Source organism: Canis lupus, chromosome 34 (assembly GCF_011100685.1).
Source record: "Canis lupus familiaris isolate Mischka breed German Shepherd chromosome 34, alternate assembly UU_Cfam_GSD_1.0, whole genome shotgun sequence".
Taxonomy (NCBI): domain Eukaryota; kingdom Metazoa; phylum Chordata; class Mammalia; order Carnivora; family Canidae; genus Canis; species Canis lupus.
Window position 1 is genome coordinate 7,146,356 of NC_049255.1, and position 22,612 is coordinate 7,168,967.

The 22,612-nt window shown below is 54.0% G+C and overlaps 1 protein-coding gene across 1 annotated transcript; it reads right to left on the reverse strand.

Annotated features, from left to right (window-relative positions):
• Positions 1-10,994: 10,994 nt before the first annotated feature.
• On the reverse strand, positions 10,995-11,707 carry LOC607847 (glucose-induced degradation protein 8 homolog). The gene is given in 1 exon segment (XM_038583256.1): positions 10,995-11,707. A coding segment is annotated over 1 exon segment (687 nt). The 5' UTR covers positions 11,688-11,707; the 3' UTR covers positions 10,995-11,000.
• Between the last annotated feature and the right edge of the window lie 10,905 nt (positions 11,708-22,612).

Consider the following 22,612-nt stretch of genomic DNA (forward strand, 5'->3'; position numbering starts at 1 on the left):
GAGTGTGTGGGGCTGCCCTGGTGTACCCTGGGATACACATCTGTAGCCAGGTGGGCTCCACAGGTGTGATTATCTCCTGGTTCCTATCCATCTTACATGGCGCTTCTGGCTCCTCCCAGTCACCCCCGGGGACAAGAGGGTTGGGGACAAGCCATTGCAATGCTACATTTACTACCTTCCCAGCAGAGATACCATTTGTCCATTTTCTGGGTAAAACAACAGTGGCCAAGTGCATCTTTAAAATCAAACAGCTCAGCTAGATCTGAATGCCATGACCACTTCATTCTGCACATTGCATCGAAAGCAAACAGATTGCTTGTGGGCATATTTCCTGTATCCCCTTCCTCCTAAATGTCCTCACCAGCATTTCAAAGGTCTGGTGACACAGATCCAAGTTAATGCTATTTGATGAAAATCAGTGATGAATGCAGAAGTGTTCCTGGTAGCTTTAGAATAGCCCCAAACTGGAAACAACCCAAGTGTACATGGAGAGAAAGATGACTCTATACTGGTAAGTTCAGACAATGGAAGATGACGGTGCCTTTGTCAGTTCAGGGTGGTTACAGAATAGCAAGGACCGGAGGCCTTAAACCGCAAGCCTGAATTTCTCACAGTTCTAGAGGCTGGAAGTCCTCGACCAAGGTGCCAGCAGAGGTGGTGTCCCGCAGCGCCCTGCATCCTGCTTTGCGGATGGCCGAGTCCTCATTGCACGCTCACGTGGTGGGGGGCAGAGGGAGAGCTCTGTCCCTTCATCCCCTGATAAGGGCACTGATCCCATTTATGAGGGCTCCACCTTATAACCTCATCGCCTCCCAAAGGCCCTCCCCCCGATACGACCACCGGGGATTTAGGTGTAAACATATGAACCAGGGGCCAGGGTGGGGGGACATTCGGATCCTCAGCTGCCGGGTTTGAACAAGAACTCGAGTCACAACAACGTGGATGAGTTTCAGAGCCAGAGTGAAGTGAGAGAAGCCAAATAAAAAAGTTACTGTGTGATGCCACTGACCCCAAGCCCAGGAGCAGGCAAAGCCAATCTGCCGTCATAGAGGTCAAGGTAGACATCACTCCTGGGTGGCAGAGGACAGTGACTGCAAAGGAGCACGAGGAGGAATTGCAGGGGGCTGACCAACTCTGCGGCTTGCTCTGGCTGCTGGTCACGCACATGGACCCGCTCGGTGTGTGAAAATTCATGGTCTGCACGCCCAGTGGCCAGGGAAGCCAACAGTGAATAAATGAGCTCGTCAGGAATTTTGAAACTCCATGCAGGCACCCCTCCTGGACGCGGGTATAACGCAGCCAAAATTCCAATGCCATCTGGGGAAGTGTGGTGTGGCCTCGAGCACTGTTAGGGGTCCCAGAAGATCAAACAACACTGGGACCAGCAGATCGAGGAGATCACGTAAGTCAAGCCTGTCCATTTACAGCTTCGGAAGCCACGGCTCTGAAGCTTCTGTGAGTCAACAGGTGTTATCTGGGAAAGTAACACCTTCCCTCAGTGGGGCCCAGCCCTGGTACACACCAAGAATGCCAAGAACTTTAAAACATGGATATCCAGGCTCGACCCCAACCCAATTATATCCTGACCTCTGGGAATGAGGTCCCAGCCGTAAGAGTTTTACAAGCTCCCAGGCCAGTGTGAGGAGCAGCCAGGGTGGTGAATGACCACGTCACGTTCTCACAGTGCTTGCACCTTATGTTTTGGATCAACCTGCCAGGCCACTCGCAGGGCCCCGAAGCCACAGGTCCCGGAGGGGTAAGTTCTGTTGGTCTTGGAGGAGATGGGAAAGTGGAAGAGCCCAGCACGGGGAGTCCTGGCCCCAAAGAGAGGCTCCAGGGGGAAGGCACCACCCGCTCAGCACCTGGCCTGCACCCCGCCAGCACCAGCTGCCCTGGAGCAGGAGCAGAGCTCTTCCCTCCTGGGTGCGAGGTTCCCATCACTTCCTTCCGACACATCCAGTGGGGTGCCAGTTACATAACCCAAGGAGCTGCTTTCTTAAAGTTCAAAGTCTAAATGGATCTGGCACAGCAGGAAATTCAGTTTAAATTTAGTGAAGATCTGCAACTCTCTCGGCAGAGGCATGACTCCAACTCAGCTGCGCTCCGAAAACTACACACACAATTCCCGAGCGGGAGGTTCACACCCAAATACAGGACTTCAGCCAAACACAAGTTAGGCAGCGTCTGGGAAGGAGATGTCCTCAGACAGCATCTCTGGGGTTTCTCTACCTGTACAAAGATGCCGCCAACAAATGTACTTGCGCTCATGGGTGCGAGCCCCCTGCCCCCCGGCAGGCACATCCTCAAGCAGAAGCGGGGAGGCAGCTGGCAGGTCTGCAACTGAGACTCTCCCAAGCCATTTGCTAATATTTTACCAAAGTCTAGACCTCACTGAGAAATTACCCAGAGATTAGTGGCAGCATCCGGGCTTGGATTCAGATCTTTTCAGTTACGGACTGTATTTTCTTGAATGTTCTGCTGCTTTCTCCAGGCTTTCATTAGAACTTTATGAGACTTGAGATTAATTAAACACTGTTCCGGCGTGTCGGGGCTTGGTGGTCATGCAGCCCCCAGGACGACCATCGTCCTGGACCGGAGGAGCGCAGCACGAGGCACCTGCTCCCCGTGAGCCTGGGCAGCAGAGGGGAGGGGCACAGGCACTGCCTGGCCCAGAGCAGCGGTGGAAGCAGGAGGGACGAGGTCAGGATTTGGGGCCACCTCCGACCTCCCGCCTCTGCCTGCAGGCGCCTCCTTGTGCCCCACTCCCCCTGGGTCCCCACTCAGCCTGGCTGTGGGGCTCCTGCTACCACACAGGGCCTCCCCTGCCCCTCACTGTCCCTCCCTTGGGAACACGTCAGGGACAGTGACATCGGGAGCCTGTAGAACCAGCACGGCCCCGATCAGTGTGACCGCCTGTCCTGTGTCCCTGTGCCAGCCACGTCAGGCTCCCAAGATGGCCTTTGTCCTGATACCACCCCAGTCCAGAGGCTCAGAGGCCTTTCACCCGTCTCCCCCTGACCTCCCTCCCCCCTCCCCCACCCCCATCTCTCACTCCATTTCCCTCCCCCAGCTAAAAACCACACAACTAACTGACCAAATGACCCTAAACGATAAGACAGCCAAAATATTGGCCTTCGGCTCTAGTTTATTGAAAATGGAGGATAATTTTTCATGAAATTCTAAGCTTTTTGCTAAGTCTTCTTGGAGGTAAGCACTTACTATCTCTACTTAAAGATGTTTAATATACGCACCTCTTGAAGATACAGATTCACACAATGTTAGGTGGCAGTTACTGACTTTGTAGAATGATTCCAACTAAATTTCTCTCCCTAGGGCTTGCGATTCCTTATGGCTATTAAGTATATAGGTTAAGGGAGAATGCCTGGGTGGCTCAGTGGTTGAGTGTCTGTCTTCAGCTCAGGTCGTGACCCCGGGGTCCTGAGATCGAGTCCCACATCGAGCTCCCAACAAGGAGCCTGCTTCTCCCTCTGCCTGTGTCTCTGTCTCTCTGTGTGTCTCTCATGAATAAATAAATAAAATCTTTAATATATATATATAGACAGATAGATTAAATTTATATACACATCAAGGCAACATACCCTATACATAAATTGATGAGTAATGCTATCTTAAAATTTCTTACATACATGAAGCAGCATCTATATTCAAAAAAACCCGGGAATCCCTGGGTGGCGCAGTGGTTTAGCGCTTACCTTTAGCCCAGGGCGCGATCCTGGAGTCCCAGGATCAAGTCCCACGTCGGGCTCCCGGCATGGAGCCTGCTTCTCCCTCCTCCTGTGTCTCTGCCTCTCTCTCTCTCTCTCTCTATGTCTATCATAAATAAATAAATAAATAAATAAATAAATAAATAAATAAATAAATCTTTAAAAAAATCTGTAAATCCTGTGTAAAATTATTCTCAGGTCTATATTAAAATAATGGGAAAAAAAGACCTTTCCAGTCACTAGTGCCACCAACTTGGGGTCTTATATAATTATAGAATTAAATTTAGCCCAGTGGAAGAAATCTTTTACAGGCAGATTTTTACGTATATGTGCACAAAATTGTTACTGCATGTTTATAATCCACAAACTTCGTATCTTCCAGAGCACTCAGGTGCCTCGCTTCCATCTCCCCATCTGGGCACCCCTGTCCCCCACCCCTTTCTGTGTAGCACGTGTGCACACACATGTCACTAACCACTTGCCCGTTTCCCAGCCTGATGGCCCCTGTGCACTCAGCTCAGCCACCATACCATGCTTGCAGCAACTGTCCCAGGCATATGCATCCCCTGTTTCCTTCCTTTCTGAGCCCCTGCCCCCACAAGGACAGCTCACCACAGCATCCCCTCCTCCCCAGCCCATCACTGGTCTTTCCCTTCACTCTGGACATTTGTCCTCATTTGTGCCCACGGCTTCCATGGTAATCAAGACCCGCCCTCCCTCCCATCTCTGACGACAATCCTCACCTCCCCCTAGGACGTCCCCGGGCTCTCTCCTCTGTGTCTACCTCACACTCAGCATGGCCAAGCTGAGCCCATGATGTGCTCAGAAATCTTGAAACTAGGGATGCCTGGGTGGCTCAGGGGTTGAGCGTCTGCCTTTGACTCAGGTCGTGATCCTAGGGTCCTGGGATCGAGTCCCACATTGGGCTCCCTGCATGGAGCCTGCTTCTCCCTCTGCCTGTGTCTCTGCCTCTCTCTGTGTCTCTCATGAATAAATAAATAAATAAAATCTTTAAAAAAACAAAAAGAAATCTTGAAAAGAAATCTCCTCACTGGGACCCACTAAGTGTCAGTTTGATGAGTCTGTCAGGTGTGCACCCAACACGCACACACAGGTAAAGGCTGCCCTGAACAGGACTTGCAGACTTTGCTCTGTCAAGGGCCAGATAGTAACTTTGCAAACTTTGCAGGCCACACAGCCTCTGTCACAGCTACTTGACTTCACCATTGTGCCGTGAAGAGAGCCCTGGATGGTAAGTGAACAAGACACCCATAAAGCTGTATTTACAAGCAGCCTGGATGTGGCCGATGGGCCAGAGTTCCCCGAGCCAGGCCCTAAAAATACACCAACGGTTAATGGTGGATCTCCGGATGTTGGAATTCTCAGTGATTTCAACACTCCTTGTATCATTCTATATTTTCCAAGTATGTTGTTATGAACATGCACATCATAGTTATAATCTGAAAAGGGCTTTAAGTTAATACCAGTAATTAGTGGCTGATGTGTTGATCCGCTGTATTGACTAAGGTTAACTGCCCCGATCAGAGATCGTTTTTGGTATAAACCAAATACTGTGTACAAGTAGCCTGGAATTAGTCAATTAATACTTGGCTCCTTTAATTTTTATTTATTTCACTTATTGTCCTTAATCTGTGCAGACTCTTGCGTGTGTGTTGGCACCACACATGCACACACACACATATGCATGCATACACACACATGCACACATGCATGCACATGCACGCTCACACACTTGCACACGCACACACATGCACACACGCACACACACACAGTGATTTTCTCATGGAAGGGGATGAAATTCCGGTTTTCAGTACATTTTCCTCCGATGACTTCCTTGCCTTATTGGCCGTGTAAGTAAAAAAAAAAAAAAAAAAAAAAAAGCCAACTATTTTTATGTCTTACACCACAAACTCAGGAACAGAAAAATGAGACAAGCTGAACTGTTTTTCCTCCCTCCACAGTTGCTCTGCCTCCCACCGCACTGAGGCAGCCCCTCGAACAGGGCTCGGTGGTCATGACGCCTGTGATGACACGCGAGGCGGGAGACAACCCAGTCCTCTCCTCCGACGTTCTGCTGACACACAGAAAAAGCCGTTTGTATTCATTTTGTCATTTGCTGCTTTTACTTTCAACCAATTGGATCCCGCAGGGTAACTGTTTTCACATATAAAGTTTAAGCAAATCCTTTAAAATAATGGACTTTCTCTTCAGAGGATTAAAATGCCAACACTGCTCAGAGGCCAGGTCTGCAGGTGCCATGAGTGAGGCATGTCACTGGGCATCGGGACCTGCTAGCTCTCCCACCACCTGACAGGTGGTGAGCACAAGAAGGACATTGTTCCTCGCAGGAGGTTATGGAACAGTGAATTAGAGGACAAAGAGCACACCTGCCATGCTCAATCCCATCGCACTTTCCGAATTGAAGGCTGATGGCTGCGTCACTCAGGCACGTGGCTGTGTAACTAAGGGGTGTCCAGGTCATCGCTCTGGTTCAGGTCTTCTCAACCAGGGCACCGCAGATGTTCTGGGGCCAGATCATCCTCTGCAGTGGAGGTCTGTCCTGTGCCTTGTAGGCCTGTACCCACGAGATGCCACTAGTGGCCCCCCAGTCGTAATGTTCAAAAGTATCTCCAGATATTGCTAAATGTCCCCAGGGATTGTGTGTATGGGGGTGTGTGTCATCCCATTGGGAATAACTGGCAAGTGTTGATCAAACCCACCCTAGAGGCATGAAGGCGCTCATATTTGGTGAGATAAGGCCGTCTTGTATCCAGGCAACCGCCTGTCTTCCTGCCGTGCCAATGAGCTTGTGTCCGCCAGCAGCAGGGCTCCTCTGGGAGACGCCAGCCCATCTGCCCACAGGCTTGCTGGGGAGATGTCCCGATAGGAAATAATGGCATATCACCTTGTGACGATGGATGACCATCCACCTATGAAGATGATGCCCACACCCGCCCCTGGTCCACCACAGACTGAACTCGCTTTGCTGAAGATAGTGATAGGTCATCTCTACCACTCCATCTCTCGCCTTCAACCCGTCAAGTCTGATGCCTCCAATGGCTAAGATTCCTCAAGACAACCCCAGAACAGACAACACTAAATTATAAGTCTGAGCTGACTCTCTGGGCTGCTTCCCGCTTTGTTTGGCTTGACAAAGGTCTGCAAGTTTTGAAATTTGTTGTTACCATGTAAAAATTAGGAAATGTCACAGCTTTCTTACCGTCTTTAAAAACTGGAAAGTCTGGCCACTCTTGCTTGCCTTGCATTCGACAGTGAAGTAGCAGTGGGTGGCTGCTGCCCTTTGCCCTGGGCACGTTCTCTCCCCCACTCTGCCCTCAGTGCCCCCGGCGGGGCACCCAGCCTGCCTGCCCTGTTTGCATCCAGCAGCCTGAGGGCGCTGAGCTCCCAGCCCAGGTGGACACAATCATTACACCATTTTTAACGCTGCGGCACAGTTTCTTTTACTAAAATAAGGAAGTAAGCAAACAAACACGAATTATCAAAAAAAATTCAAGTGGCAGAAGAAATTTAGAAGAACTTATCTCAAATGTGCTCCAAACAGTAAAATCCATTGTAATGGCCCAGTGCCCAGTGAGTGGGCTGCTGGAGAGAGGAGGTAGGAAGGTCAGAGGGGATCTTAGTCTCTCATCTGACCCTAGTCTCCTCCCCTACAAAAGGAAGGGCTGCACTGTGGGGGCTCCAAATTTCTTTCCAGATTAAAAAAAAAATCCAGTGATTCTCTCCATCAAGCATCAGCAAACCTTTTCTATATAGTCCAGGAAATAAATGTTAGAGGCTTTGCAAGCCATACAGCTTCTGTCACAAGGACTCAATTCAGCCATCATAGCGGCCACTGACAATACACGAATGAGCGAGCATGGCTGTGTTCATATCAGACTTTGTTTATCCAAACAGGAGACCTTCTGGATTTCGCCCTCGGGTCAAACTTTGGGAATCCCTGCTCTGAATTAAACTGTATGCAAATTTACATCTCGTAAAATAGCATAAAGCTGTGTACACACCTTGTAGCAATGTCAGTTTCCTGGACTTGATACTCAACTAGAGTCATGTGAAATCTAACCACGGGGGAAACTGAGTAAAAGGGCACAGGGGAATTTTCTGTATTATTTCTGCAAATTCCTATCAATTTATAATCATTTCAAAATTATAAAAATTTTGACAAAGTGGTCTATACCAGGAAACTCAGTTAACCATATTTTAAATTTTAGCCTTTGAGAATTTAGGTTAGCACTAGGATGCACTGTTCCATCCTACAAACAGTTACTGAGAAGATCCTTGTTCACACTGAGCCCAACGTGCTGAGAAAACGCACTGTGGGAGTCACACAGCAGACCCCTCCTTCCCGAGCCTTCTCTGGGTAGGTTCTCCTCTGGGATGACCCTCTGGGGACCTGGGGTGCGGGCGAGGGGGTGACAGAGGGAGCGGGGGAGTGCTGTCTATGCACCTAAGCAGATGTGTGCAGGCACGACGTCCAGCCAGGCTTCCATTTCCTGTCACCCTAAGGCCACCAACGCACCCACTCGGCAGCGGGCCTTTGCAATCAAAGCCCTGTGCGCTTGGCTAGGGAGGGGCCTGCGGGACCCTCCAGCAGCCTGGGGGACTTGGTCAGGAGGAGCCGCTGTCAGGCGCAGGTGCACAGCCCTGAGGGCAGGCTGAGGGGGAGGCCGCGAGGGGGCTGCGGCACCTGTAAGGGGAGTGCTGACCCGCTCGGCCTCAGCCCCGCTGCAGACCACATTACAACCAGCTCTGACCTGTTTTCTGGATCCTTCTAATCAGCCTGTTTGCAGCATTTTATTTGTGCTGCTTTCGGTCCAGAAGCAGAAAGGTGAATAATGACACTTAATTGATCCTGTGCGAGGAAGGTTTCTGTGACTCTCTGATGTTTCCAAGACCAGGATCAAGGTGACAAGGGCCACGCAGTGTCTCTAGAAGGAGAGAGTGGCATCTGTTGGTGGACTCGGTGGGCCCTCACCTGCCTTCGACTCACACGTCACACCACATAGCACAGCACAACACAATACACATACACACACGCACGTATCACACACACGCCCTGCACCATAATATATACACACTACACACATATAACACACACCATACATATACACAGCACACACACACACCACACCACACTATACATACACACTACACACATATCACACACGCCCTACCCCACAGCATCATCTATACACACCACACACACACACACACACACACACAGTGTTCTCAGCAGAGGCACCCCTGCCACTGGGGCTGGATGGCTGTGTCATGGGGCTGTCCTGTGCCTGTAAGATGTTAGCTCCATCCGTGGCCTCTGCCTCCCAGAGAGCAGTACTGAACCCTCCCATCTGTGACAACCAAAAATGTGTCCGGCCATTGCCAGTCTCTGTCGGCGACAGTGCCCTGATGGAGGGAGGGCCCTCGGTCTAGAGGCAGTGGCTGCTGCTGCGTCTGCTGCTTCAGGAGCACTTCCAAGGCCTCCTGTCCCTCTAGGTAGCTACTCCCCGCCCACTAGTTAGTGCTGCTTACCGTCAAGCTTCCCCGATCCAGGGGGGCAAATGTGGGTCTTATCTCCTGACCAGACTCTAACTGAGATTCCTATGTTTAGGCTAAGTTACATTCCAGCCAGCCATTCACAAACACAAGTCAAATTTGTAACTAATCTCTGAAATGTGGCTATAAAATGGATGAGAATTTTCTTAAGATCACTTCCAAGAGACACTTTTGTGTTGAAGATTGAGTGAACCTTTGCCTCAGAATGTCCTAAAACAACACCTCCCCAGAAGGTTGCCCGGACTCACACTCTGACACAGGGCAGGAGCTCTGAGGGTCCGTTTCAGGAAACGTGTGGAAACATTGGGCATTATTTATCTTTGCCGCATTGATGGTGGAAATGTGGTCTCAGGATAGGATTAATTTTCGTTGGATTTCTAGAGCTATTTCAACTTTCATACATTGACCGGCCCTTTACATATCCGTTGTGGTTTCTCTGTCATATCTCCTTCCCATTTTAGCTCTTTTTCTTCTATTTCAAGTGTTTCCTTTGAATTCTTTCATCATCATGTCGCTACTTTCCTTTTGTTGATATTTTCCAGAAAATATTTAACATAAATCATTTAACTTTATATATGTCTCTCACTAATAATATAAAGTTCTCTATTATCTTTTGTAAAACTGTATCTTAATCTTTCTTAACATGGAGAGCTCATTAATTCACATTTACTGTTATAACTGATGGTCTTCTATTATCTTCTTGTATGCTTTCTGGGATTGTCTCTGTTTTTTTTCCTTTGCTTTGTGGGTGTAGAGTAATATTTATCAGACTTTTTTTATCACAAGCTATCTGAAAGTATATACATCTGACCCTTGTTCCAAAAATAATGATCTTCTTATTTTATTTTATTTTATTTTATTTTATTTTATTTTATTTTATTTTATTCATTTATTTATTTGTCATTCTTGAGATCAAAGAGAAACCTTTATTTTCAACAAAACTGCCTAGAAGAGAAGGTTCATTGATCCACTAGGAAAGTCGCTCACCACAACCAGCACCAAAATATATATTTAAAAAATTAAAAAACACACAGCCCCACCCCTCACACACACATCACCCCAAAAGCCACACAACCCAGACCAAAAGGGAAAACAAATCAAACTCAATGCCCTCACACAAAAGAAGTCTTTGAATTAGGATTTACAATTTTATATAGTCTTTCCTATGAAAGAACAAAAACAAAAAACCAAGGGGTAAGAGAAAACTTCTCCACAAAGGCCTGACAAGTCTTGGGAAATCTGAGAAAACATATGTTCTGCCTAGAAGCTAACAAAGCAAATAATGACCAGTGCTTTTCGTAGGTTTGAGTGGGAGGCCTCAGTTCAACAATATCCCCTCCTAACCGAACACTCCATGGGGGTGCGATCCTTCAGGAGCCAAACAGCAGGAGCGCCCTGCGTCCTGTCCTCGCCTTCAAAGCATGCCCAGGGTGCAGAGTCTGCACCACACTGCCAAAGAGACAGTGCCATTCACTGCACGTTTTCCAGCACTTAAAAGGGCCACACTTCCCTTTAAAAAAGATGCCGAGTCAAATAAATAAATAAATAAATAAATAAATAAATAAATAAATAAATATAAAAAGGGGAAAAAAGAGTTCTCTACTGCAGTCAAAATCTGAGTCACAGACGGCTGCTCTGAGGAGTCCCTGCCGGGGAAGCACAGGGCCGCCGGCACGGACTCTACTTGGGCTCCTCGATCACACCTTTGCTGAGGTCTGTCATTTTGGGATATTTTACTTTCTTCTGGTCCAGCTCATTCTGAGCCCAAAGGAGTAGTTTCAGTAATTTTGCCAGCTTGGGTATTGACTCATGATTTTCATAATCTAGGACAGCTTGGTTAACTTCACTCCACACCTTCTACCTCTGCATCATGTGAAGCAGGTCCCCAAACGGCAACTCTTCTGGGTTGTCAAGGGCCAGCAGGGCCAGGGTGCGCTCCGTCTCCGTCAGGCATTCCCTGCTCTCCTCACCTTGCTCGGCCAGCTGGGTCTGTGCGAACTCCAGCGCCGCCTTGGTCTCACGCTGGCGGATCAGCTCTATGAGGTGCTGTTGTTGCAGGTGGAAGTAAAGGTACCGGTTTGTGGCCAGGAGCTCCGGATGGAGACTGTTGATCAACGCAATAGCCTCCTGGATCTGGCCTTTCAGGATCATCTCACGGATTTTGATCCGCTCATCAAGTGTTTCTAGGTCCACACTAGGTTCAATCCCAGATTCCATTCGAGATTTCTCTGCTGCTTCCTTAAAGCCCTCTGTGACCAAGTAGTTCATGATGAGGCGGTTCATGTCTGCCCGCTGGACATGCAAGTTATTGAGTTTCTCCATCCACTCATCTTTCGTGATTTCATCGGGTCTTTCTGCATAACTCATTCTGATTTATTTCGGCTCCAGCTCCGCTGCGCTGGTGCAATAAATGCCGTCCTCCTCGTGGAGCACAAGCACCTCGCCCTGGGGCTGGCCACCCCCCTGCAGGCCGGAGCCTTCTCGGGAAACGCTGTCCCTTGGCAGGTCGCCTCCCTCCCGCGCTTCGCGGTCTCCACGGCCTCCACGGCTGCCTGCCCGGGAGCCGCCTGATCTTCACATTTTAAAAGGCAGATATTATCAGGCTGGTGTTACGCTGCCAGTATCACCAGTGAAGCTGTCCTGTGAGATGAGAAGTGGAACTGCAGTCCCCCCCTGGCTCCACGCTCCAAAGGCCACGTGATGCCTGCTTGTTGTGTCACCTGCACGCACATGGCTGATGCTCCAGTCTAGCATCTAGGATTTATTAGAAGGTGCTAGGTCGCTTTCTGAATTCCCAGGAGGGCCAGAGAGCCAAGTCAGGAGTAACACTCAGCCACAAGGAGAACTTTTGCAGGAGGATCCCCAGCACCAAGGATGGGGACGCTGGGATGTGCCCCATGCTGCCCACAGAAGCCAGCACCTCTGCTGCACACAGCCAGGCAGCAGCCACCCTGGGTGCCTTCCTCCACTTCATCGCCTGGCAAACCTAGGTCACCAGCATCGCACATGGAAGGAACTGGCTCTGGCACTTTGTCTGCAAGTCCAGGGACAGGGACGTGTCACAGTCAGCTCTGCCCTCAGAGAAGAGAGAGATTCCAGGCTTGTCCCCTGATCTCCCTCTGCTGTGTTACTGGGCCTCTTCTGTGAACCAGGGAGCATCCGAACAGCTTTGTATAGAATGATTCAGCTCCTCACACAAATCCACAGAGGTAGGTACTACGCTCATTTTACGGACAAGGCATGGAGGTGGCACAGAGTAGCTTAGTAACTTGGCCGACGTCACACAGGATACAAATCAGGGCAGCTTCCTCTGGGGCCTGTGTTCTTTTCCACTAGCATTCTTCAAATGTCAATGACGGTGACTTAACATTTGACATGACTTTGGGTTTGCAGGGTCGGTTCGGCACAATTACAGAACATTTCATGCTGCATGTTACATGCTCACTAAAGACTCAAAAAGTCAGGCAAAGAGCACTTCGGTGTGTTCCCTCCCTATTACAGGATGGGGTTCCAGTTACCAGGTGGGTGCGCCCCCCACCCCATCCCACCTCTGCCCAGGCCCCGCCCCCGCCCCCACTTGGCTCCGCCCACCTGGGCTTCGGGGCACCCACAAGGGCATCCCCTCCAGCTGTGGGGTGTGCCTGCGCACTGGAAGCCCGGTCCCTGGGGGCCACCAGCCTGTTGCCCGGCCCCGGGTCTGGGGGCAAACACTGGATGCCTGTAAATGGGAACAGCATCGCTGAGGCCGCCGCTGCACCCAACCTGCTGGTCTTTGGCGCCTGACCCCTGCTCCTGCCTGCGGGGCTGGGTGCTCGGCCTGCCTGCCCACCTGGCCCCTTCCTGCAGCCCTCTCCCTGCCTCGCTGTGTGGCTGTGTGTCCTTGGAGGAAGACAGGGACCTCTCTGGGCCGCCCCTGTGCTTAACAACAGACAGGAAGAAGGTGCTTCGGTGGCTGCCCTGAGGGCAAGGCCAGGCTGCCCACTCCCCCTACACACACACACACACACACACACACACACACACACACACGAAGCTGGTAGCCACATGCAGTTAGACCTTTGGGGGGCGGGGCAGGGAAGCACCTAAGTACATAGGTCCTTAACTATAGTTTTATTACAGGAATAAAAAAGAACACATTCACATTATCAAAAAAAGTAAAGCATCCACCCATGTCCACTGCATGTTCCAATATGTCATTTTATGACTTAAAAGAAGAAAAGCAAAGTCCTGGGCCTTTTTCCTTGTCCCTAAGGGCCAGGAAGCATTTCCAGGGTTGGGTGTGCCTGAGCTTGCTTCACCACTGCCCCCTGGAGGCCCCTCTCGGTTGTTTCCAAGGTTTTTGGTTCTTTTTTTTTTTTTAATAAATTTATTTTTTATTGGTGTTCAATTTACCAACATACAGAATAACACCCAGTGCTCATCCAGTCAAGTGCCCACCTCAGTGCCCGTCACCCATTCACCCCCACCCCCCGCCCTCCTCCCCTTCCACCACCCCTAGATCGTTTCCCAGAGTTAGGAGTCTTTACGTTCTGTCTCCCTTTCTGATATTTCCCACACATTTCTTCTCCCTTCCCTTATATTCCCTTTCACTATTATTTATATTCCCCAAATGAATGAGAACATATAATGTTTGTCCTTCTCCGACTGACTTACTTCACTCAGCATAATCCCCTCCAGTTTCATCCACGTCGAAGCAAATGGTGGGTATTTGTCATTTCTAATGGCTGAGGAATATTCCATTGTATACATAGACCACAGCTTCTTTATCCATTCACCTTTCGATGGACACCGAGGCTCCTTCAAGGTTTTTTGGTTCTAACCGCAGAGGGATGCTGGGGCAGGCCCCTTGCTCCCTGGCCTCAGGACGGGCAAGCCCTCAGCCGCCGCACAGGCTCTCCGGCCCCGCCGGCCCCCATCCCAGCCTGGGTGTATGCAGGCGCCCTGGGGCCCCAGGTCTCCTGAGCACCGCCGGCCGGGTGGCGACATCTGGCCGGGTGCCCTCGCCCCAGAGTCGGGGGTTCAAGCCACACCCAGCCCCAGGCCCGCGGCCTCCCCGGGTCCTGTGCCACCCAGCTGATGCTTCCTGTGCACATGCTCCGCTCAGCACTTGCCAACATTTTAGTTTGTGAAAAGCTGTACCTCTCAAGTCAACAAAGGGTTTCACAAGTCCTGCTGCTTTTGCAGACACTGTGCGGGGCAACCCGAGATCAAAGCCGCCTGTCAATGTGGCATGTCAGCCTCACTTTTCCAAAAGTTCTATGTCCTGGCCCACAACCATCATGCTCTTATGTGGCGTCCAACTCGGCCACGAGTGGCTGGTTTCCATCAGCAACTTTCTTACAAAGAAACCCAAGTTCCATTACTTCTAGGTACTCGGTCCTTCTGTGGGGAGTCGTGGCAAGGACGTGCTGGGCAGAGTGTGGCCAGCCCCCTATGCTAGCCACTGCTCCCACACTCCTGCCCCCAGGGTCTTGCTTCCAGAAACTTCCCACTTGCCGTGTGGGGACGGCAGTGAAGAGCTAAGTCACGGGCGTTGAATCTATAGGTGAGAGGGATCCGTTGTCCACACCACAGCACAGTGACAGGAGGGTCACAGCACAAGTGATACAAACAAGGAAGAGAGAGACCCTCTGAGGCTCTTGGATGTGGTGGCATGGGAGGAATAAGTTGTTTGTCCAACAAAATGAAGTTCACCATCTTAACGTGCTGCACAACTGGGTGGTTTTTGGCATCTTGGCTGTATCATGCAAACATGATAACCATCTAACTCCAGAACATTCCCCCTCCTGCACTTGCAAACATGACCCTGCTCTACGTCTGTGGGTTTGCCTATAAGGGAAGTGCAACTCAAAACCGCGAGATACCTCTTCATACCCCCTAGGATGGCTACGATCAAACAGTCTGACAGTACCCAGTGTGAGCGAGGATGTGGAGAAATCAGAACCCTCCTCCACTGCTGCTGGGACTGTAAAATGGCAAAGCTAGTGTGGAAAACACAGGGTTGTTCCTCAATGGGTTGCACATAGAACGATCTTATGACCCAGCACTTCCACCCGTAGGTGTGCCCAAGAGATGAGAACAGATGTCCACAGAGACTTGTACATGAATGTTCAGAGCAGCACTGTCCAAAACGGCTTAAAGGAGGGGGGGGGAACCACCCCGATATCCATTAGCCAATGCAGGGATCAATGAAATGCATGCCCATACAATCCAGGGTCAGTCGGCCGTAAAAAGGGATAAACTTCTGCTCAGTGAAAGAGGGCAGACACCAGAGGGGATGTCCTGCAGGATCCCATTCGCAGGAATAATATGGTAGCAGGTGGCCGTGAGCGGAAAGAGCGGGGTAGGTAGGAGTAACAGCAACGGCCTCAGCGAAGCCTCGCTCTGCACAGGTGCTGCCTCTTGGTCCTCACCACAACCCCGAAGCAGAGAGTATTCCATCCCCATTTTAGAGACAAAAACAGTCCCGGGCCAAGACCTGGTCTAGGGGATGCTGGGTGGCCCCCCAACCAAGCTGGCCGGCTGCAGAACTCAAGCCCAGAGCAACGTGCTCCTGAGGGGATAGGGAAAGAGCCCTCCACAGCCGCCCCCAGGTCTGCAATCACCCTCCAGGCCAGTGGCAAGGCCCACCTGACACCCCCCCCGGCCCCGTCCCCGCCAGCTCTCTCTCGGGAAACCCACAGAGGCAGGGACATAGTCCCTGAGCTGGATTGGTCCCCATTGTCCTGCTCCCCAGGAGGCTGGTGACACGTCATGGCCTTAGCATTGCTGGCACCCCAAGTAATGAGCAGCTGAAGAGGTGACCTGGCTCCCCTTCGCTCCCCCGCTGCGCCCCAGGTCTTCCCCACCATTAGCCCTCCCCACTGGGCAGGTCCCTTCTTCGCCAACATGAGGAGGCCTCTTTGGGCCGCAGGCCTCCTGGGGCAGGAGGGCACCGTGGCTGTGTGTGTGTGTCCCCAGGTCCCTGTGCGGAAGCCCGACCCCCAGTGGGACGGCATCCGGGGCCTCTGGAGGCAGCTGGATGAGAGGGAGCCCTCAGGACAGGATCGGTGCACTTCCTGTAGGAAGAGGGAGGCCCACCTGTCCTCACAGGCCTGCGCCGGGGAAAGGCCGCCCGAGGACGAGGGGGAGGCAGCCACGCACCCGCCAGGACCTGAAGCCACCGGCACCCCACCTTGGGCCTCCAACCTCCGGAACCGTGAGAGAGAAACTTCTGCCACGGCACCTGTCACAGGGCCGAGCTGGCCCAGACAGGGCAGAGTGAGTCGTGGGTTGGGGTACAGGGTGGAGCAGTGGCCTCCACACACTCCTGTCCCCGAACCTCAGAATACGACGCTGATTGGAAACAGGGCCTTACAGAGGTAATGAGGTTAGAATGAGGTCCCTTGGATGAGGGTGGGCCCTCACCCCAAACCTGATGGAGGGAGGGACATCCGACCACGGACACAGATGGAGGGCGGCCACGGGGAGACGAAGGTGGCGGTTGCAGGGACATGTCACAGGCCGGGGACCACCAGTACCTGCACGGCCGCCACAAGGAGCCGAAGGGCAGGAAGGTTGCTCCCCGGGGACCTCCGGAAACAGCATGGGCCTGCCACGCCGGGACCTCAGACTTCCAGCCTCGCAAGTGTGGGAGAATCAGGTCGTGCTGGCCGCGCGTCTGTGGCGCTGTCCCGGCGCCCTGGGGACGCTAACCCGGGCCCCAGGCATTCCCCCCAGGACAGCCACGTGGGCCTGGGTGTCAGGCGGGGATGGGGCACCTGCCGGGGCCGCTGCACCCTCCCCGCCCTGGCACTGCTGTGCTAGAGGACACGGGAGGCGAGAGCCCAGGGGCAGAGGCGGAGCGCGGCCCAGAGCAGCTGGGAGTGCTCAGGACTCCGGGAACACGGCAGCTGAAAATGCAAAGTCACGGGATTTAAGTCCTTCTCTCGTGGGAGGCAAGGCAGCCCCGTGGCTCCCCTGTCAGGTCAAGGGGACCAGTGAGTCAAGCGTGGTCCGAGATTCCCCATCCAGCTGAGGTCAGGCCCGAGCTGGGCTTTGTGGGGCGGTGTGATTCCTGCCAAGCTGCTACGGCGGAGGAGCAGTCCCCAGGGAGAGTTCTGGAAGCCACACCATACATTCCTGCCCTCCCTCGACAAACAGCTGCTGAGCATCTGCTGTGCGTTGGGCTAAAGCCTAAAATTCAGACTCAACATTCAGGGCCACCTCCACACCTGGTGAAATCAGGTCAGAGGGGCCTCAAAAAGCTCCCCGCCCCACTCTGCTCCTGCAGATAAAGTGCCCTAGACAAGCCTCTCTCCTTGTCGAGGAGGAGGTTCGGCGCCTGTGTCTCCCTGGTCCCCCCAGTCCCCGACTGACTGGAGGGACTGGTTGTGCCCAGGCTAGACCAACACCTGCTTCCTCCCTCGGGTCTGGCACGCTGGTCCCTGCTGGGCCGAAGGAGCCTATGTGGCCAGATCTCCGTGAAAACCCCCTGAACTCTAATGACTTCCCTGGTAGACGGCATCTCACCCGTATCCTCAACCCCTCGCTGAAGGAATGAAGCCCGTCCTGTGGGATTCCAGGGGAGGGGGCTCTTGGCAGCTCACATCTGGTCTCCCCTGGACTTCACACACCTTTTCCCTTTGCTGGTTCTGCTCTGAATCCTTCTGCTGGAATTGATCTTAGCCATCAGTAGGACTCCCTGCTGCAGCCTGGGGCCCTCTCAGCAGATCACTGCGACGGGATGGGCTTGCGAACCTCACCACGAACCCCACATGATCACCAAGTATCGGGGGACCCACACCAGCGGAGCGGTTGGTGCTCAGGACGTGCCCGTGGGCTTGAGCCCCACACAGGATGTTGTGCTGTGACACTAAGGAGACGGGCTGAGCCTCCTGCTGCCGTCCCGAAGGCAGGCAGCCCCTGACCCTGCCCAGCCAGAGCCACCTGCCCAAGCACCTACGGAGCAGCCAAGGGTAGCAGCAGGACAAGCTGCCAGAGGCAGAGGGACGCGGAGGGGGACTTGCGCGGGCTGGGAAACGCTGACATCACGAAGCTGGCAGCACACTCACCGCCACCCACCTGGCAGCGTTTTGAAGACCTTGGCCTGATGAGGGGACTTAGGTGACGAGGCAGGTGAGAACACCACACCTCCATCGACGCTGGACGTCAGCTGCCGCCCTGGTGTCGGGGACCCTCGAGCCCAGTGGAAGCTGCTCCGAGTGAGGACTGCAGGATGGCCAGAGCTTTCGGCTCCTGCCTGGTCAGGACCCTCTCCCTGAGGCTGGCTTTTGGGGCCTCATGGGAGGTGTTGGTGGGGGCTGGGAGCTGTTTGGATCTGAGACAGCCAGGAGCCCCCCGGCCCACCCCTCTGCCAACCAGAAGCCCCTTGGGCCGGGCAACAGATCTGAAACGCACTCTTAGTTTGGGACAGGTGAGGCTGAGGTGGACTCCGCGGTCACTCACACCTACCACCCATGCGGAGTGCAGGGCACCCAGTCAGGGCCCAGCCTGGGAGCCCCTGCGAGCTGAACCTCCAAGGGCCCCGGCACCCTCGATCACTCAGGGTGGCATGTTAGCCACGGTAGGAAGTCTTCCTGGCTCAGGCAAGGGGTCAGGCCATGCTTGCTCCCCCCAACACCTTCCAAAGACTTAGATCCTGGTGTCCGCCTCTGAAATCTGTCACCTGTTCCCTAATAGGCGATATTCAGGAAAGCCCACTCTCCTGTCTACACAGAACTTCCTCATGCCTGCCCTCCGGGGTCACCCTCCCAACTGCTATGCAGCCCCCGGGGGCCTGGGCGCCGCCCCCACCTTTGTCGTGCAGTGAAGGAGGGGTGGACGAGGCCGGCAGGGGGCCAGTGGGGGAACCAGGAGCCCCCTGTGAGTGGTGACACGGATTGAATCACCAAAAGCTGGGAGAGCTGCCCATTCCTGAGCTGAAGTAGCTTTCATGATCATTCAGTTCAAACTGTCAGATACACAAAAAACTGGATTCTGGGGACAAGGTGGGTTTCTGAGAAAAAGCAGGAATTTCCCAGATGCCTCGGGAACCTCAGGGACCTCAGGGCACGTCCACCTGCTGAGCTGTGCGCGGCCTTCCATCCCCGCGGCGTCTTGGCCTGTCCCCTCCCGCCGGAGGGGAGGGCAGGTTGGGAGGTCCAGGGGCATCCAGGGGCGGGGGGTGGGGACCAGGGGAGCTCACCCCCCGGGGCACCCCACCCCTCAGGGCTGACGCAGGCGGAGGGAGGTGGCCGTGACCGGAAGAAAGAGCAGAGTCAGGCTGTGAAGCGAGTTGTGGTGTTTGTCCTCACACGAGGAGGAATATTTCTTCCGCATCTACGCAGGTTCCCCGTGTCTACGTGTAGAGCGTTCTCGTAAGGGGGCCCTAAACCTAACGGTCAGGTTCCCGGCCCTCGGGAGCCACGGCTGGCCAGCGCACGCCTGCGGCCACAGACTGGGAGGGGGTGGCCCATCCTGTCCCCAGGGTGTGGCAGCCACTCCACCCCTCCCCAGACCCCTGCGGCCTCCCTGCGGGAGGGGTGGGCTCGGCCTCAGGGCCCTGGTCACCGGCCAACCTCTCCCTGAGGCCCGTGCGGCACCCAGCTGCGGTCGTGCAGCTCCTGGGGGTCGCTGCCACGAGGCCTGCCCTGGACTTGGGCCCAAGGCAGCTGGAATGAGAGCCAGGGAGTGGGTGCTGGGGGCAGCAGCTGTGACCCAGGATCCAGACGCCCGGGCAGGAGAGGTGCGTGGGGCAGCTGGCGCTGTGCCAAGTGCTTTGGTGCAGAGGTTCCCATGTGGGCTCCCTGCCCTGGCCCGGATGCAGGCTGCAATGCCCTGTCCCCAGGCGTCTCCAGGCGGAGGGGCTGAGACACAGAGTCCCTCCCTGGCCCTGGGGGGCTCACAGGGCTACTGAGGGAGGGCGACAGATCAGGAGCGTCCTCAGCCCTGTACGCAGCTCCTGCTCTACTTCCCACCCTCCAACACCCCCAGAGTCCCCCAGAAGCCATGGCTTGGGGGTCGGTGTGCAGGTCTCCTCTCAGCACGCTGGGGACTGGGGACAAGGGTGACAAGAAGGACAACCTCCTGCCCTGGGCTGAGAGCAGCTACAGGTGCTGCACAGAGAGCGGGAGCCTGGCACCCCCTGCTGCGGTGGCAAAAGTGGCCCAGCCCCCACCGCTCCCACATCCAAGGTCTCCAGCTCCACCCCGTTGCCACTGTTAGGATTCGACAGATCTTTCCTTTGTCCAGCAGGAGAAACAAGTGGCAGCCTTATTTCCCGGTCCTTCTTTTTAACCAGAGCACACGGTTTCAACTATTAACTTAATCACAGGCTACCTGGGGGGCCACCCACCCCCTCCGGGGACCCTCTGGCCCGGCCCGGGGCTGATGTGCAGGTGTGCGAGCTCTGCGGAGGAAGGGCAGGGCCGTGGGGACGGGGAAGAGGTTCGCAGGGCTGAGGAACCCAGTGGTGAGGCAGGAGCGCCCCCTCTCTTCCCTGCGCTGAGCCGCTCCCACAGTCAGAACTTCCCTCTGGAAGGGCCCAGGGGCACCGGCTGCAGGACCCCAGTGGGAGGGCACTGCCCCTCCCCGGGCAGGCGGCAGCAGGGAGGGAGGTGGGCCCGCCTGCGGGGTAGGGGACGGACTCGTCAGTAGATGCGCCCCCTCCAGGGGCAGGACACAGGACACCAGGGAGCCAGGATAAGGCCAAACAACAAAACAAAATGTTGGCAATGATGGGGCTTCGCTGTGGCTTCAGCCTTCCCCCTTCCTGGGCTGACAGCTGGCAGGCTCACGATCACAGCACCACACACAACCCTCCAGCCACAGCCTGCAAGGAGGACTTGATATTTAAAAAGTCTGGTACGTATCCAGGTCCCAAGTTTCCTACAGAAAAAAAGACACCTTGAGTCTTAACCGATTTGCGGCCGTTCTTCTTAACGCGAAAACATGTTTTTCCTTCACTCAACTTCTGCTGTTTGTTGCAGACTTTCTGTGACACGTGGTAGCAGGACAGGGGAAGGGGTCCAGCACGGAGCTGACCCGGGAGGAACACCAAGCACAGGCACACGTACACACTCCAGAGGGCTCACGATCTGTACGGAGGAAAGACGATCCACGTGTTTCTGACCATGACAGAGCAGATGTCAGAAATAGCTGATTAACTACTGGCCAGTGAGGATTCCAGGACCTGACATTAGAAGAGAGGAAAACGATCCTCTGGCCCCCTCCAGGTGGCTCTGGGGGGAGAAGGGCCCTACCTGACATAGACGAAGGGGTCAGTCCCAAAAGGGAGGGTGGAAATCGAGGAGGATGGGGTCACCCCCAAGGACGGCCAGCATCACTCTGCTCCACCTGGCACGGCACGCGCAGGTGCAGATCAAACTCGGGCGGGACCCCCTCCCTGCACCAGACCTATCCCTGGGGTCCTCTATACTCTGCATCCCTGGGTGGCTCAGTGGTTGAGCATCTGCCTGCGGCTCAGAGCATGACCCTGGGGTCCTGGGATCAAGTCCCATGTCAGGCTCCTCATAGGGAGCCTGCTTCTCCCTCTGCCTATGTCTGTCTCTCTCTGTGTGTCTCTCATGAATAAATAAATCTTAAAAAAAAAAAAAAAAGTGGCTACAGCATTTAAAAAAAAATAAAAAAAATAAAACTGCATTGAGCTGAAAATTGAGGACATGGAGAGGGAGGGAGGCCAGCCCAAAACACCCCAACCGCTCTTTGTTCTACAAACTCAAGACAGAATTCAGCACCGTTCATGATACCCTGACCACGCAGATGCTTCTCCAAGGGCCAGGCTCTGTGGGCTCTGCCCACCTGAGTTTCTCTCACAGAGCTGCTAGCAGAGGATGCTCCTCTCTGGGCCTTGGTGCATCCCTCTGGAGCTGGGAAGGACACCTGCGCCCTGGTGTGCAAACCACAGCGCTACCCGTCTGCCGGGCCCTGACGTCATTAGCTCACATCCCATGAGATGGCCCAGGCCCAGCGTGGCCCCAGGATTCCTCACCCTGCATGCTGGGCCGAGCAATTTCTGCTGCCCAGTGGGCTGCTCTGTGGGGAGCCGTGAACAGGCTCAATAGTAATGTAAAGTGAAGATTTTCCACCCAAAATGAGCAGCTGTTCTCACACCATCAGAGAACCAGAGGGGGCGTCAGGCTGCAGGCCCCCCACCCTCCGCAGTCAGGATGCCCGCTCTCACTCTGGTCCCAGCTTGGGGGCTCCGGGGGTGCCGCACGCCCGGCCCTGGGGCACCGCTCCCGTCGGGGGGCTGGGGTGTCCTCGCCCAGGCAGGGCTGCCCCCCGGGCTC